The 14,512-nt window shown below is 37.2% G+C and overlaps 1 protein-coding gene across 3 annotated transcripts in view; it reads right to left on the minus strand.

The window, feature by feature from the left end:
* LOC131681153 (uncharacterized) overlaps window positions 1–14,512 on the minus strand; it is a 1,013,105-nt gene that overhangs the window by 337,402 nt on the left and 661,191 nt on the right. For all 3 annotated transcript variants that reach the window (XR_009303879.1, XM_058961864.1, XM_058961873.1), the window contains exon 4: window positions 13,855–14,093. Coding sequence is in view for 2 of the 3 variants with exons in the window: in XM_058961864.1 (XP_058817847.1) it covers window positions 13,855–13,876 (22 nt within the window). In the remaining variant the exon portion in view is untranslated. The remainder of the gene's footprint in view (window positions 1–13,854; window positions 14,094–14,512) is intronic.

The following is a 14,512-nucleotide window of genomic DNA, read 5'->3' on the forward strand; positions in this document are numbered from 1 at the left end:
TAGTTAAACCATGAAAAATACTACAAATAAACAAACACCATACGCGGGAAGCTAACTCTGCTTCTCACATCCAATCACAGATTATGACGTATCCAAACAAGCATGAAATTTGACGTATTTACATTGTGAATATGTCAAATTTCATGCTCGTTTGGATACATCATATGAATTCTTCTTCCTCGTAGCCACACTCTAACTAAAGTGCTCTGAACTTACCTAGTCCTATGTCGGTTCACAAATGCGAGAATGAACATAGTTTTGTATCGTATGTCTGTATTCCCAATTCGTTCCGAGCTTCCAACACTTGACGGATTCGTTCTCTAAGATTTCCTTCTTGTTACGTTGGCAGCCATTTATATCTTTCATCTTCCCTCTTCTCACAGAGAAACGAAATTCCTTTCAAAATAAATTATTAAAAAAATTATCGAACCGATGTCAGCGAAACGACTGTGTGCAAACTAGAGTTTTTGACCATGATCCTGTACACAAATTCATGATTCATCAAACTGATTCGTGATCTAACGCTAGATGTCGACCGCCAGATGGCACGGGAGTGCAATGATATTGTTTTTATTTTCATCTGTCAAAACACATTGGAAAGTAAATTCTGAATTTTAAAAATTCAATCAATATTATAATTAAATGTTATTTCTTCTAACGAAAAGTAATATTGATGAAGAAAATATGTTTCCCACCTCTGAAAAATATCCAGATGGTAAATTTCTTGTTACATCACTAAAAATTCGTTCATCCAGTTTCAATTTATACTAAAATGTAATTCATATATTGAAATTTCGATAGAAACACGATGGTGGGCAAAAATCACTGGATTAAAGAGTGCAGGTGTTGGCAGTAGAGGTTATCCACCGATAAATCCAATTTCTAGATAAACATTTTCCATATCTAAAACAACCAATCTAACAATACAAAATACAACAATACAAAAATAATTCCGGATCTCAATAATTCGCAATAAAATATTGAGTTCAACTGAATGTTTTGATGTCAAACGAAAGAACCAGTGTTTTCTTGTCATCTGTAATCAAACTTTTGATGAAACTATGTGATATTTATTTTAAAACAATTAAAATAGAACAACCATCCTATATTATCAATGCAAGAAAATATTTTCATCATCATTTGATTGGTACCAAAAATGAAATCTAGTTGGCGCATCGAGCGAAAAAGTTTCACGTTTGAGAGCCAATATCCATTTACACCTGTAAAATTTGAAAGCTTGTTTCTATGCTGTCTATTAACGATGCTGAATCCATCTGGATAAAGACTCGCCGCCTCTATCTTATTCTTCTTATTTATTTGGAAGTGTCATTCCACACGGAAACGAAAAACTACCTAAAATTGAGTTCCTTTGACTCAATCTCGTGGTATCGTGGGGGAACTTAAAATTAGGTAAACCGTGTTGAAGGTAGTTTCCATTTAACCACGGTAAAAATTACAATTCATTGATAGGTTTTTTATATCCAAATTTAAGTTGAATTTACCTAACTTTGAGTATACCCCAAACAACTCAAAAATACCTTTCTCCACGGAAGACCTCGACTGAGTCGAATCTCTCGTTCTGTTTTTGACAACACTAATAAGTGCGAAAGCGACGCACAACTCAAAAGTAAGTTAAAGGAACTTATTCTGCAGGTTGTTTTATTTAACCGTGCAATCGAGCACGAGACTTGTCAAAAGCACTCAATCCGAAGAAAATCGCTTCGAATCCTTCTGGAACAAGGGCCATTGACAGGTCGTGTGCTCGTTTGGAATGACACTGACAGATAAATGGTAAATAAACGGTAGACGTGTCGAGTCCTTATCCCAAGACCAAAATCGGTAGGACTACCGATAAATCGGTAGGTCTGGCCACCCTGATGACAGGAAGCAAGCGATTTTACTATCGACCGCCAGGCGGCGCGTTACTTGTTGACTGCTTGTAAACGTTTTTAACAGCGTTGTTTTATTTACCGTCTCATTTTATTAGAAGCAGACGCACGAGCCAGGTGCCCTCCGGTTCTTTGATATTAGTGGTTTGTTTTGCGAAAATAATATGCCAATAAACAGTGAACATATGAAAAAGCTGTGGGCGAACTCAAAAGAGATTATAAGTACTAGAGGTCGCATGTCGCTGTTAACACTGAAAATTTATCCTCTCGCACTTACATATGCTAGGCCCATTAGTTTGACACATATTGCCCCGGGTATACACCTGTCAAAGTAATGGGATACAATATGCTAGAACGAGACCCCATGTTTCAGTCCGTGAATACATGGAGACAGTAGTGCTTTGCTCCCTCTAGTAGTTATAATCTCTTTTGCGAACTCTTGTCGATGCACAATTCAGGGATGCCAGGTCATATTTCTCGAAATCTGTGCCCAGCCCATTTAAAAATCTGTGCAAATCTGTGTTAAGGAGAACATACAAATTTATCTCACAACAAGAAGTGGTGACCTTTTTTTAGTTTTTGCTCGAGGCGAAAATTGAGCGCCAGGTAGAAAAAATGAGAAAACTGTGGAAATCTGTGCAGTTTTAACAATCTGCACGCAGAATTTTATTTATGCATCGATAGCATACTTTTTTATCTGCCTCTCGTTTCTTCTGCTGTAAACATTATGCATTGGACATATTCGGTCTATTCACTCATTGAATGCTTATTAGAAGTTTATGCATGAAAATGCATAAAAATCACAGCAGAAGAAAAGGACGGGAATATAAAGTATGCTAACTGTGCATATTTTTGTTTCTCAGTGTGTTCAGAGCATTGAAAATCTGTGGAACACACATTAGGGCATGTTCAGAAGCGTTTTATTTTGTATAGGAGTTTGAAAGTAGAACTGGAACTGAAACATTCACATCCCCAGCAGAGCGTTTTGTTTTATAATTTCGAACAGTTTTGTTTCAAAATTTAAAACTGTTATACCCTCCCGCAGGTTGATGGGATTGACGGTATTGTAAACATCATCAAGCCACAATATATTCAATAGAGTTATCTAAATATAAGGACCTTCGCTCTTTTTAGTTTTTATTTGCACCAAGTTCTACTACTAGAGGTTAATTAGTTCTCATGTTAATATTCCACCAAACATTATGACTACTGAGGATTTGATTTATATAAGAAGCCCGCTTCAAGATGTTGATTACAATACGCCTCGATAGTGGTGTGTCGGGGAGGCCGGGAGGGCTGATATGAGCCTTTTGTCTGTTCTATACCTTTCCTCTATTCACCAGCTCATAACCAACAATCAACCAGTAACAAATAGATAATTGAGAAAGGATGTGCTATGTGTGGTGATTGGCTATTCAAGTATTAGTAGTGTTTGAAGTACTAATGTATGTCTCATGTGATGATCATAACTTCAGCTGTATCTTGTACCTATCTAATCTATTACGTCTCTCATATATTGTCTTTTATTTCTTCTTTTCGAGTCCTATACTGCCATTCTACACCCGCCTTCAGCTGGGTCAACAAAGATGGTGATAGTGAACGTCTTAACACTCACACATTCTCAAACGCGGTCTCAGCGGGAACCTACAAAAATGCCATCGTGCACGCGATTACGAATCGGTCACGTCCGAAAGTCTATCCTTGATCCTAGAAGCCTAGGTCCATGCCTTCAGCTGGACCAATTAAGAAAATACGCCCTTACCTATTAGACAACACGTCTCATGGTGACATGACCGGGAACCCTATCGATATAAACGATCCCACTCTCTGCCAGAATTCAAACCGCGCACTGAAAATTTAATATTAGACTCACGGTTCGCGCAACCATTCAAGAACACACGTTACAAAATCACGTCAGCGCACAAACGTTAGAGCCCCTCGCGATTTTCCAAGCAACATACGAACTCGCAAACATGATTACACCCCGGTGATAAGGTGAAAATCTCAGCACTCATAAACTTACCAACACGATCTCAAGTGTCAACCTACAAACTCCCGCGCTCGCGCCATCATGAATTGGGATCGTCCGGAAGTATCTATCCTCGGTACAAACAATCTAGGTCCTTGTTAATTATTAAAAAAATAATAAAATTGAAAAATAACTACCATATCCACTAGACAAAACGTTCCATGGCGACATGACCGGAAACTCTAGTGATATGGGATAACTCTCTCCCTGTCAGAATGTGATCCGTACACCGAAAACTAAAGATCAGAATGACGGTCCGCGAATATATGAATTGCCGCAAGGTTTCAAAATCGAATTTATACACGCGAAGTCACATACACGAGAGCACACGCGACAAACACGTCAACATACGAACGCTTAAGCCCTTCGCGATCATCTACGCACACCTATGCCCGCGATCGCGTAAACTTGATAACACTGCGGCAATTGTGTGAACGTTTTAGTACTTACGACGTTACAAACGCGATCTCAAACGCCAACCCGCAAATGCGCGATCATGAATCGGTCACGTCCGGAAATCTTTAACCTTCATTCTAGCAATTTAGGTCCATACATTCAGTTGGACCAATAAAAAAAAAATAAAGCTCATATCCACTAGACCACGCGTTCTACGACGACATGATTGGGAACTCTAATGATATGGAAGAACCCACTTCCTTCTGGAATCTGAACCGTTCACAAAAAATTAAGTATCAGATTCACGGTCCGCGCGCGATCATTCTAGAACACACGCGAATATGCGAAAGGCACACGGTTATGAAATAGAATTTATGCACGCGAAGTTACACGTTAGCACACGCGACATACAAACGCACACGCGATCGAGCACATTAACGTACAAATGTTCGAGCCCTTCGCGATGATACACGCGATTCCGAGTCCCTACGCCCGCACATGCCTGAACCGTACAAAGAATATCACATTCAGAATCACGGCCCGCTACAATTGGCCTATTGCAGTGTTTTATTGGGCGACATTGCCTGTCTCGTCTGCAAATTGTAGTATGTGATTCTGACGGGGAGCCCTTCCGAGAACCTAGCTCTACAGCTCCAGTAGGACAACTCTCGAAAAAAAAAAAAAAAAAAAAAAAAATTTAAAACTGTTATACGACGTCGTTCTATTTGTTGTTGATTTTAAAACACGTTTAGAACTGTGTTTTAAATACGTGCAAAGTTTTCAGCACCGACACTTAGACCCGCTAGACTGGGAAAAATAAATTTGAATGCAGTAACGCTGAAGGAATCGCGAGGCATGAATTTTAAACTGAATAGAACACCCGCTAAAACTGCTGCTAGGCACAGCAAGTTCTAGTTTTCAAATTTTCAGTTTCATTTTAAAGAACTTTCAAAATTATGAATCTAGAATTGAAACACTCCTGAACATGCCCTTAGAGATGAACTAATGATAATAAAACTTAATAGACAACCCAAGGAGTGTAATTTTTGTAAATGCAGAGAAACCTGGCAGTGCAGGAGGCAAATACATTAACAGGGTTCACGATATTTAAGGGTCCAAATTAGGTTGGTTACCCTATTATCAGTGAAACACACCAGCAAAGTTACATAAATTAGAAAAACTCTAGAAAGAGAACTGCGGAGGAGAAAACAGCATTTTTGGCAACGTATGTCCCGGCTTTTTATGGCAACACGTCCAATGTTAAAAGGATAGGCAATGTTCGATTGGATTCGTTTTTTGACAGCTAAACCCGAATCCAATCGATCCAAAACAGCCCCCTGTCAAGGACGACGTCTCTGTACAGTCAGCATCACTGCCATGAAAGACAAAACATTGATTTTGGACCGAATGATTAGATGCTGTATTTAGTTACAAAATGTCGATTTCCTGAATGATATGATATTAAATCATCCCACAAATGCAAAACGTCGTGTGGAATGCTTGAATATCGAGCATAGTGCCGAACATAATTCTTTGTTTGGGGCTTTATAGCTATAACGCCTCATATATGTCGGTCGCTGTCAAACTCCATATGATGGTATAGGGTTGCCAGGAGGCTGATCCAAAATGGAGTTTCAGCAGTTCTCTTAGCACAAAATTTACTGGAAGTCGTTGTTTTTAGAAACCGACTCTTCCTTTTTTTTGTTTTCTTGTGGTGTTAAGAGTCTTATAAATAAATCATCGATGCAATAAATTCCCAAAAGGGAAAATTGGACTAAACTATATTTGCTTCCCGGGACATCACTCGGGACATGTGGCTTTAGGCGTTCACATATCGTCGCTGTTGTGCTATCTTATGACAAGCGCCATTTTGTACATTTCGAGAAAAACGATTTTTAAAGTTTGAGATTGAATATCTTGAAACTTATAAATGGTATAAACAATTCAAAGAAGACAAATGATGCTTCTATCTATTCTGCATTAATCTCTCAAATATTACGAAAATCGGTTAACTACATTGCGAGTTTTCTTTAAAAATGTAAACAAAAGTCGGTCTTACACGTGTCATAGGTGTGTATTGATGACAAAATTTGTATGGCATGTCATAATCGTGCATGGAAAATTTTCCATAGAAAAAAAATCATCAATTATTAACTTTTATTCATATCTTTGGCTTCATTTGGTCTATAAACAATCGGTGAGATGCATTTTGAAGGAAATGAGTCAGGCAATCTAGAAAAAATAACTGTTTTTGGTAACAGTGTTGCCAAATATGCTATATTTCCAGTTTAAAACTTAAATTGCATTTTTCTCACAGTTCGTGGATTTTTGTTTCGAAAATGATTATTCCATTGTGTTTATCAGATAGTTTTACATATAAAAACGCTTTTAATCCACCTAACAGTGTGATGAGACATTTCTTATAACTCTTATCACTCTCTTCGGATATTATATCGTTTGAGAACATTGAGAACTTGATGCTTCGCGATGTTTTTGATAACACATACTACATGGGATAGTGGCAGGACTCAGAGAATCGCTCAAATCAGCATAAGACAACATCAGTGCTAGAAATCTCAAACCAAATCAATGGGAAGGCGAAAAAATGGCCCATAAAATAGACATACAAACGAATTATTGCTAATGCTCTGTTAATAAAATATCCAAATTCCTCAATCAATGCATTGTGGTGGGAAAGCTGATTTTTCTAAAGGGGTTATGTATATTGTACTGAGCCAAAAAAAATCAATTTTTTTTTAATCGATTTGAAGTTTATACTTTACTCAAATTTCTAACGCGACTGAGAATTAAGAAATCAACGCATTTTCTTGAAAAAACCTACCAATCAAAGAAAATCAACAGTGCATATTTCCAGACTTGGTTTTATTTCCTATTCAAGAACTATTGTGTTTTTTACATCCTAGATTGCATGATTCAGTGATCCCATAACTTCATGAAGTATTTGAAATTATTAAATTAAAATTTGTGTTTGCTATTGAAATTGACAAAATGATTGTATATATAGTATATAGTCCCTTTGGCGATTGTTTACTTTTTCGGTCCCACCTATCAGCATTGAAGTATCGCCCTTACGTTTTTTTACAATACCAATTTTACAATTGGTGGGGGTTTGGTGAAAATCGATCTTAATGTCTAAACGGCATAATTCCGAAACCGTAATTTTTGAAGTTTTAAAATTATGCAGAATTAATTTTTCAGAAAATAGTAACAGAGCAAAAAAGTACCAAAGTCCAAGAAAATCAATTTTTGTCAAACGTTAATTTTTCGAGTTTACATCAAATCTCAATGTTTCATGCATTTTAGTGTCATTTGGCATCAAAAATACAAATTTGATTTTGAAAATTTTTCATTTCAGTTTATATGGGAATTTGCTGTGTGATTGCACTCTCGTAACTCCGGAACCGGAAGTCCAATCAATAAAAAAATTCAATAGCAGCCGATGGGAAGGTTGTACCTTTCATTTGGTCGTTGTTAAGTCAGACCGGACTAAGTGACATTTTATTGATTTCGAGAAAAACGAGTTGAAAGTTTGAATCGCAGCATCCTTTACGTTATAATTCAAAATTAATTTTTGCCATAATTCTTGCATATTATAATATATTTCAAATCTGGTAAGAGTCAAATGTAGCTGAAGAAATTCTTTACCCAATACTATCATTGTCCCATTTTTTAGGATATTGCTACTTAGTCCGGTCTGACTTAACACCGACCATTTGAGACTAACTTTGTGCAAATCGATCCAGCTATCTCCGATTAACAGAGGTCACATTTTTTTCCACATACACACATACACACATATACATACAGACATACATACACACAGACATTTTCCGATCTCGACGAACTGAGTCGATTAGCATATGACACTCGGCCCTCCCGGTCGGGATTAGATCGACGAATTTTAGAGTGAATAAGAAAGGCAAAAACATTTTTAGCAAATGTTGAAATTTATGCATTTTTTGGTGAGCAGTTCTATGTTTCATAGACATTAAATCAATTTTAACTTCGCTTCCTATAAAATAAAAACCCTTATTACAGTACATCTCTACAAAAACGAGATCAATTTGAAAATAAATCTAAGGATTATGATTGATTACAGAACTCTGGAATTTTCTATTGGAATGTTTTCAGGCAGGAATTTGATATTGATGCTATTAGACAACTGTGAAATCAAGACCAAGAGATCAGGGACATATCAGGACCCCATTCCGACAATTTATCAAAAGTCCTCATGATGTTTACAACAACAGGTTATCAATCTACGGATCAGATAATTGTTATTGTAATATTGAATTAAATCAGTCTGCATCAATAAATTTTCAACTTCAATCCAATATTTTTTTTTGGGTGTTGTGGGGGAGGGGGGGTTGTATGGTGTTAAACCCCAAAACCTTCTCTTGGCTCCGCCGTTGCTTGGAGTTATTTATTTCGCTTTTCATTTTCCGATATGTTTCAGATCGATCCGATGGTTATGAGATAGCAAAATTGCAGTCAGAAGGTTCGCACAAATGAACATTTTTGTACTGATAAGTTATCAAGTTCCTTCCAGACAACTTGGAAGTGTTCGGTGATTATTTCTAGCGGTTGTAGATAGTAAAAATGAAATACAAAATTCGTTTTATTGAAATAATGTTTGGCTTATTTCAATGGATTATTACTATATTGAACAATAAATAGGCGACAAAGAGTAATCAACAAACAACAAGCAATAACTTTTAAAGTATTCAAAATAGATATTTGAAGTCTTCAGTAAAGTTATTCGCAAAAGTAAGAGCTACAAATTTGCTGAAGACATCATTTCGATATAATCACTTTCAAGAAAATTTGTGAAAATATCTCACTCATAGGGGGATTAATCAGCAAAAGCACAATACCAAAAGAAAGGGTAAATTGCCTCCATTAAATTCTCCGAAGATACTATTGACCTAAAATAAGCCGTTTTGGCGTTAATAATAGATTACATGTTTTTGGTCATATTTCTGGCAATGGGAAATGATAAAAATCTTTCGTCCGCATTTAATGTTAAATATCTCTTTTGATAATAGTCCGATTTCAACAATCTATAGCTTGTACGAAAGGTATTCCTTAAAGCTGTCTAAAAGCATATAAATTGTTAATCTATACTATCAATTTCGGCAGATAATTTAAAAAAACTGCGAAAAACGCCATTTTTGCGCATTCAAACATTCATATCTTGGAAACTAAACATCAGAATCAAAAACAAATTAATAGCGTTCATACTGTTTTTTAGTTCTTTCATTTAAAGTTGGTTTGGATAAGATCGGTTCAGCCATTGCTGAGAAACACGAATGAGAATTTGTCCGTTACATACACACACACACACACAGACACACACACACACACACACACACACACACACACACACAGACATTGTCCCAAATCGTCGAGCTGAGTCCATTGGTATATAAGACTCGGCCCTCCGGGCCTCGGAAAAAATCTTGAAAGTTTGAGCGAATTCTATACATTTCTTTTATAAGAAATGTAAAACATTTCATACATAAAGATAATTAGAGCCAATCCCCAGACACAGTCATTTGAAGCAAAAAATTAAAAATTTCTCAGCATGTTTCTCGCTATATCTCAGTAACCAAGCAGAATGTCAAAATTCTGTAAACGCCACTTTGTAGAGATTTTTTAGACAAGTAATGTGGCATATCTAACTCAGTTTACCCCAAAATGGCGTTTGTCATAAGATAGCACATCAACGACGATATGTCGTGTGAACTGTTTGGATTTTTTGTGTCTAACTAGTGCTAATTTGGGTACTAGTTTAGACAGCCAGATGGTGCTGGTTATTGACGAGATGAATTCGAAACACAAAAAAAAACAAAACTTAATTATCGATGCTTTTTTCGAGAATTAGAAATGAAAAACATTTTGGTCAATGAAAATAAATCAACAAGCCTTATAATTCGTGAATCCATGAGAAGTTGTTTCAAATTAATTAAGAACATCGAGAATTCTAGTATTTTGGTCTGGAATATAAACAAGATATGTATGATTGGTTTTGGCTAGATTTCGTGTGCATTTTACCAGAATTCTGGTGCAAACCGCTAGTGCACGATTTTAGCAAGGATGCTGCTTGGAATGAACCATTTCGCTCGACTTCTGACAGAGCTAATTCTGTCCGGAAAATATTGCGATGATTTTGGTACGGCTCCCATTAGAATTCTTGCGTATTATTCGGTTCCGGTCTGGTGCAAATCTAACGTAACAGATTCTGGGCTTCTACCGGCGGATTTAATGTCAAGAAAGATGTTGGTTAGATACCGAAGATTTTTGGAAATACTAGAAGATGGTTTTCAAATTCGAGCCAAGTGGCTCGAATTTGAATGTCATCATCTTGCATTTATGAAATTAGATTTGTTTTAATGCGGATTTTTTAGATTAAAAACGGAATCTATATTATTGTTTAAGTATGGTGAAACGAGGACACTTTCTAATTTAAACAGCAAAATAAATTGTGTGATAGATGTGTTTAAATAATTTATTTTTCACAGATATGCAAAATAATAAATGGGAGGTGCCTTTTTAAAATGTTGGTCCATACGGGCCGCCATGACATCACCCAATCCACAAAATTCGCTTATGAGTTCAATATATGGGAGCTGTCAAGTTATCCCCGGGTTGCAATAAACCCACACCTTGGATACGAACTCAAACATGCTATTTCACACCAAAACAGGTTCACATGTTCGCCAGCAGAACCGAGCCTCATGTGCGTACACATAGGTTCATGGCACCAGTTTTCATCACTAGCGTTGACTCTTTTTGCCTTGTGTGAATCGTTCTCGTGAACGAACCCGGTGTGAGTTTATACAAATAGGGTAGACGAGCCCTTATTCATCTCATTAGTCAGGATGTCACACTATTTCGTTGATAACTCGACTTAGAGCGAAAGGATTGTGCTCAAATAGGTATCATCATCTTTGCTTCGTTTCTAAGAAGCAGTACAGTTAAAAATTTTGCCTGGAAAATGTAAAATGCTCACGCTTGAGCGAAGCGAAAAGTTGACTACAACGTACCCGTATTCATCTCACCATTTGAGCTAATGCGTTGAATAGAGATAGCAGATACTGCTCTAACTAATGTGTTCAAATGGGTGGGATGAATAGAGGTGCTAAGATGAATTAGGGAGCAGTAACCCTATACGGATAATTGGCAAAGCTTTGGCGTTTTCCCCGAAACCCTTTTTTATTTAAGAGGTTTACGGTGATCACGATTGAAGACCAATAGATCAACTAAGATCCCAGCACTCAAAAAATTCCATTAGTATATGAGCTTTCCTCGTACCTTAACGATTAGTTCATTAAATATTTTTTTCTTAAATTCAGGAACATTTTTTTTAAAAAAATCGTTGTTTTAAGCTCTAAAAATTAAATTTATGCAAAATAAAGAAATCGTTCAAGTACACCCAGGTTTTTTACGCGGTTTTTTTTGCCCGGTTTTTTTACGAGGTTTTTTTACGCGGATTTTCCAATTAACGCGGTTTTTTTTAAGAGGATTTTCCAATTAACGCGGTTTTTGTAAAAATATTCTAAGTCCTTTTGAATGCAAAAGGCTTAGACTTTTTTCTGAAAAAAATTTCTAAGTCCTTTTAAATGCAAAGAACTTAGAAGAATTTTGGCAGTTTTTATTTTGCGCGGATTTCGCCATTAACACGGTTTTGGCAAAAAATATTCTAAGTCCTTTTGAATGCAAAAAACTCGATTTTCGAAAAGATGGAAGAGACGGGTCTGGAAGATTCCTTAAGGCCCGCACCCCAACAATATGGGTATTTTCGGAATGGACTTGAAGAATAGGTGCCAGAAATTGATTTTTGACGCCATTTTGAAATCAAAAATGGCGACTTCCGGTTTAGCGAAATTCGCTGTAACCCAATTAATATGGGTATTTTCGGAATGGTATTGACAAGTAGGTGCTAGAAATTTATGTTTGACGCCATTTTGAAATCCAAGATGGCGACATCCGGTTTAGCCGAAATTCCATACAACCCATGCAATATGGGTATTGTTGGAATGGTCTTGAAGAGTAGGTACCAGAAATTTATGTTTGGCGCCATTTTGAAATCCAAGATGGCGACTTCCGGTTTAGCGAAATTTGCTATAACCCAATCAATATGGGTATTTTCGGAATGGTCTTGACGAGTAGTAGACAAAGATAGATGTTTGACGCCATTTTGAATTCCAAGATGGTGACTTTCGGGTTAGCCACATTCACTATAACCCTGTCAATATGAGTGTTTTTGGAATGATCTTAACGAGTAGGTTCCAAAAATTGATTTTTGACGCCATTTTTAAATCCAAGATGGCGATTTCCGATTTCGCGAAATTCGCTATAACCCAATCAATATTGGTATTTTTAGAAGTTGAAGTTGTAGTACAAATAGTTTTAATTAAACAGTTGAATTTACTTAAATTTAAGCAATATGTTTAATTTGTATAAATTCAAACCCCCAACTCACACCACATACGTCTCTTTCTTCTCTCTCTCTTCCATTCTCACCGCACTTTCCTGGATGAACACATAAAAATATTTTGCATTTTGCTGGTTTATGATTAGATCTTATATTTGAGGGTGATTAAGACGATTGCCCAAATTTTTCTTGCGAGAATTTCGGTAAAACGGAAGTCGCCATCTAGAATTTTAAAATGACGGCAAACATCGACGTTTGTCTGCTACTCGTCAAAACCATTCCGAAAATACCCATATTGATTTGGTAACAGCGAATTTCGCTACACCGGAAGTCGCCATCTTTGATTTCAAAATGACATCAAAAATCAATTTCTGGCACCTACTCCTCAAGACCATTCCGAAAATACCCATATTGTTGGGGTGCGGGCCATAAGGAATCTTCCAGACCCGTCTCTTCCATCTTTCCGAAAATCTTCTAAGTTTTTTGCATTCAAAAGGACTTAGAATGTTTTTTGCAAAAACCGTGTTAATTACGAAATCCGCGCAAAAAAAAACTTCCAAAAATATTCTAAGTCTTTTGCTGAGAGTGTTTTTTGCGCGGATTTTCGAATTAACGCGGTTTTTTTACGCGGATTTTCCAATTAACGCGTTTTTTTACGCGGATTTTCCAATTAACGCGGTTTTTTTACGCGGTTACCTGGGTGTACGAGAAAAATTGATTACCTACCATCAATTGAAAAAAATGAAGAAAATTGGAAAAATGACATTTCGAGATAATCAAACTTAAAATTTAAAGTAATAATAATATCTATTTTTGGGCGTAGCACTTGCGAACAACAAATCCACCTGACGGTGCTACCCCATCATACCCTATCAACATAAACTTCACAAATGGATTATAGCCCGGCATTGTCCAGCTGTTGGTGCTGCCAAAAAAAGTTTCCCTACTTTTCCGCCGGACAAGGTCCACCAGGTGCGCCGAGCAGCGCATCGTATCGCATCGTCATGTTCGGGATATCCGATTAAAGCGAAAAGTGTCGCTTCGCTTCAGCAAAGCCAAGTGAAGAAAAATAAGAAACTTACCTGTTAAGCAGAACGGTATCATTTTGGCGATTAAACATAGTTGAACGATAAAGTTGCAGTTGGCGTTTCCATTAAAAAGTTTCTCCGGTCTCCGGTCCGGCGCTGCTGCAGTTCGGTCCGTCCAGCACTTTTCGGCCAGGTTTGCCTGGGTGTGCTCGCCACGCTTCCCGGTCCGGTCCGAGAGCGATGATGTCTCCACACTTGGCCAACGATCGGTGTCCCAGCCGGTTCCGTAATGTCTGTAATGGGAATGGAAAGAGAAGAGGGGGAAAGTGCTACCATTATCACAAAGTTTGATTCAATCGGGGAGAAATTATCGTGACAAAGTTAATTTTTGTTGACTGAGCCAAATTGCGCGATGGTATATGTTTGAGCAAGACGGTTGTTTTCGTGACTAGTATTGAGTTGGTGGAAATTATATTTTTCTTTTTATTAGACGTATAAACTTTGGTATCAGTGATGGAAAATTAAGAACCGAAGAAAGCGTCGTTAACGAGCTTATGAAGCAGATGGTGCTAAATCCTCATCCGGCGGTGACATGTGACAAATTTGAGCACACAACTTAACTGGAGGTCGATTCTCTGTTCGGGACCCGAGAAAAAAAAACTTCTCTCCTTATGTCCCAATTCCGTCTTTTACCCCGAAATTTGCATTCTTC

This window comes from Topomyia yanbarensis, chromosome 1 (genome assembly GCF_030247195.1).
Source record: "Topomyia yanbarensis strain Yona2022 chromosome 1, ASM3024719v1, whole genome shotgun sequence".
NCBI lineage: Eukaryota > Metazoa > Arthropoda > Insecta > Diptera > Culicidae > Topomyia > Topomyia yanbarensis.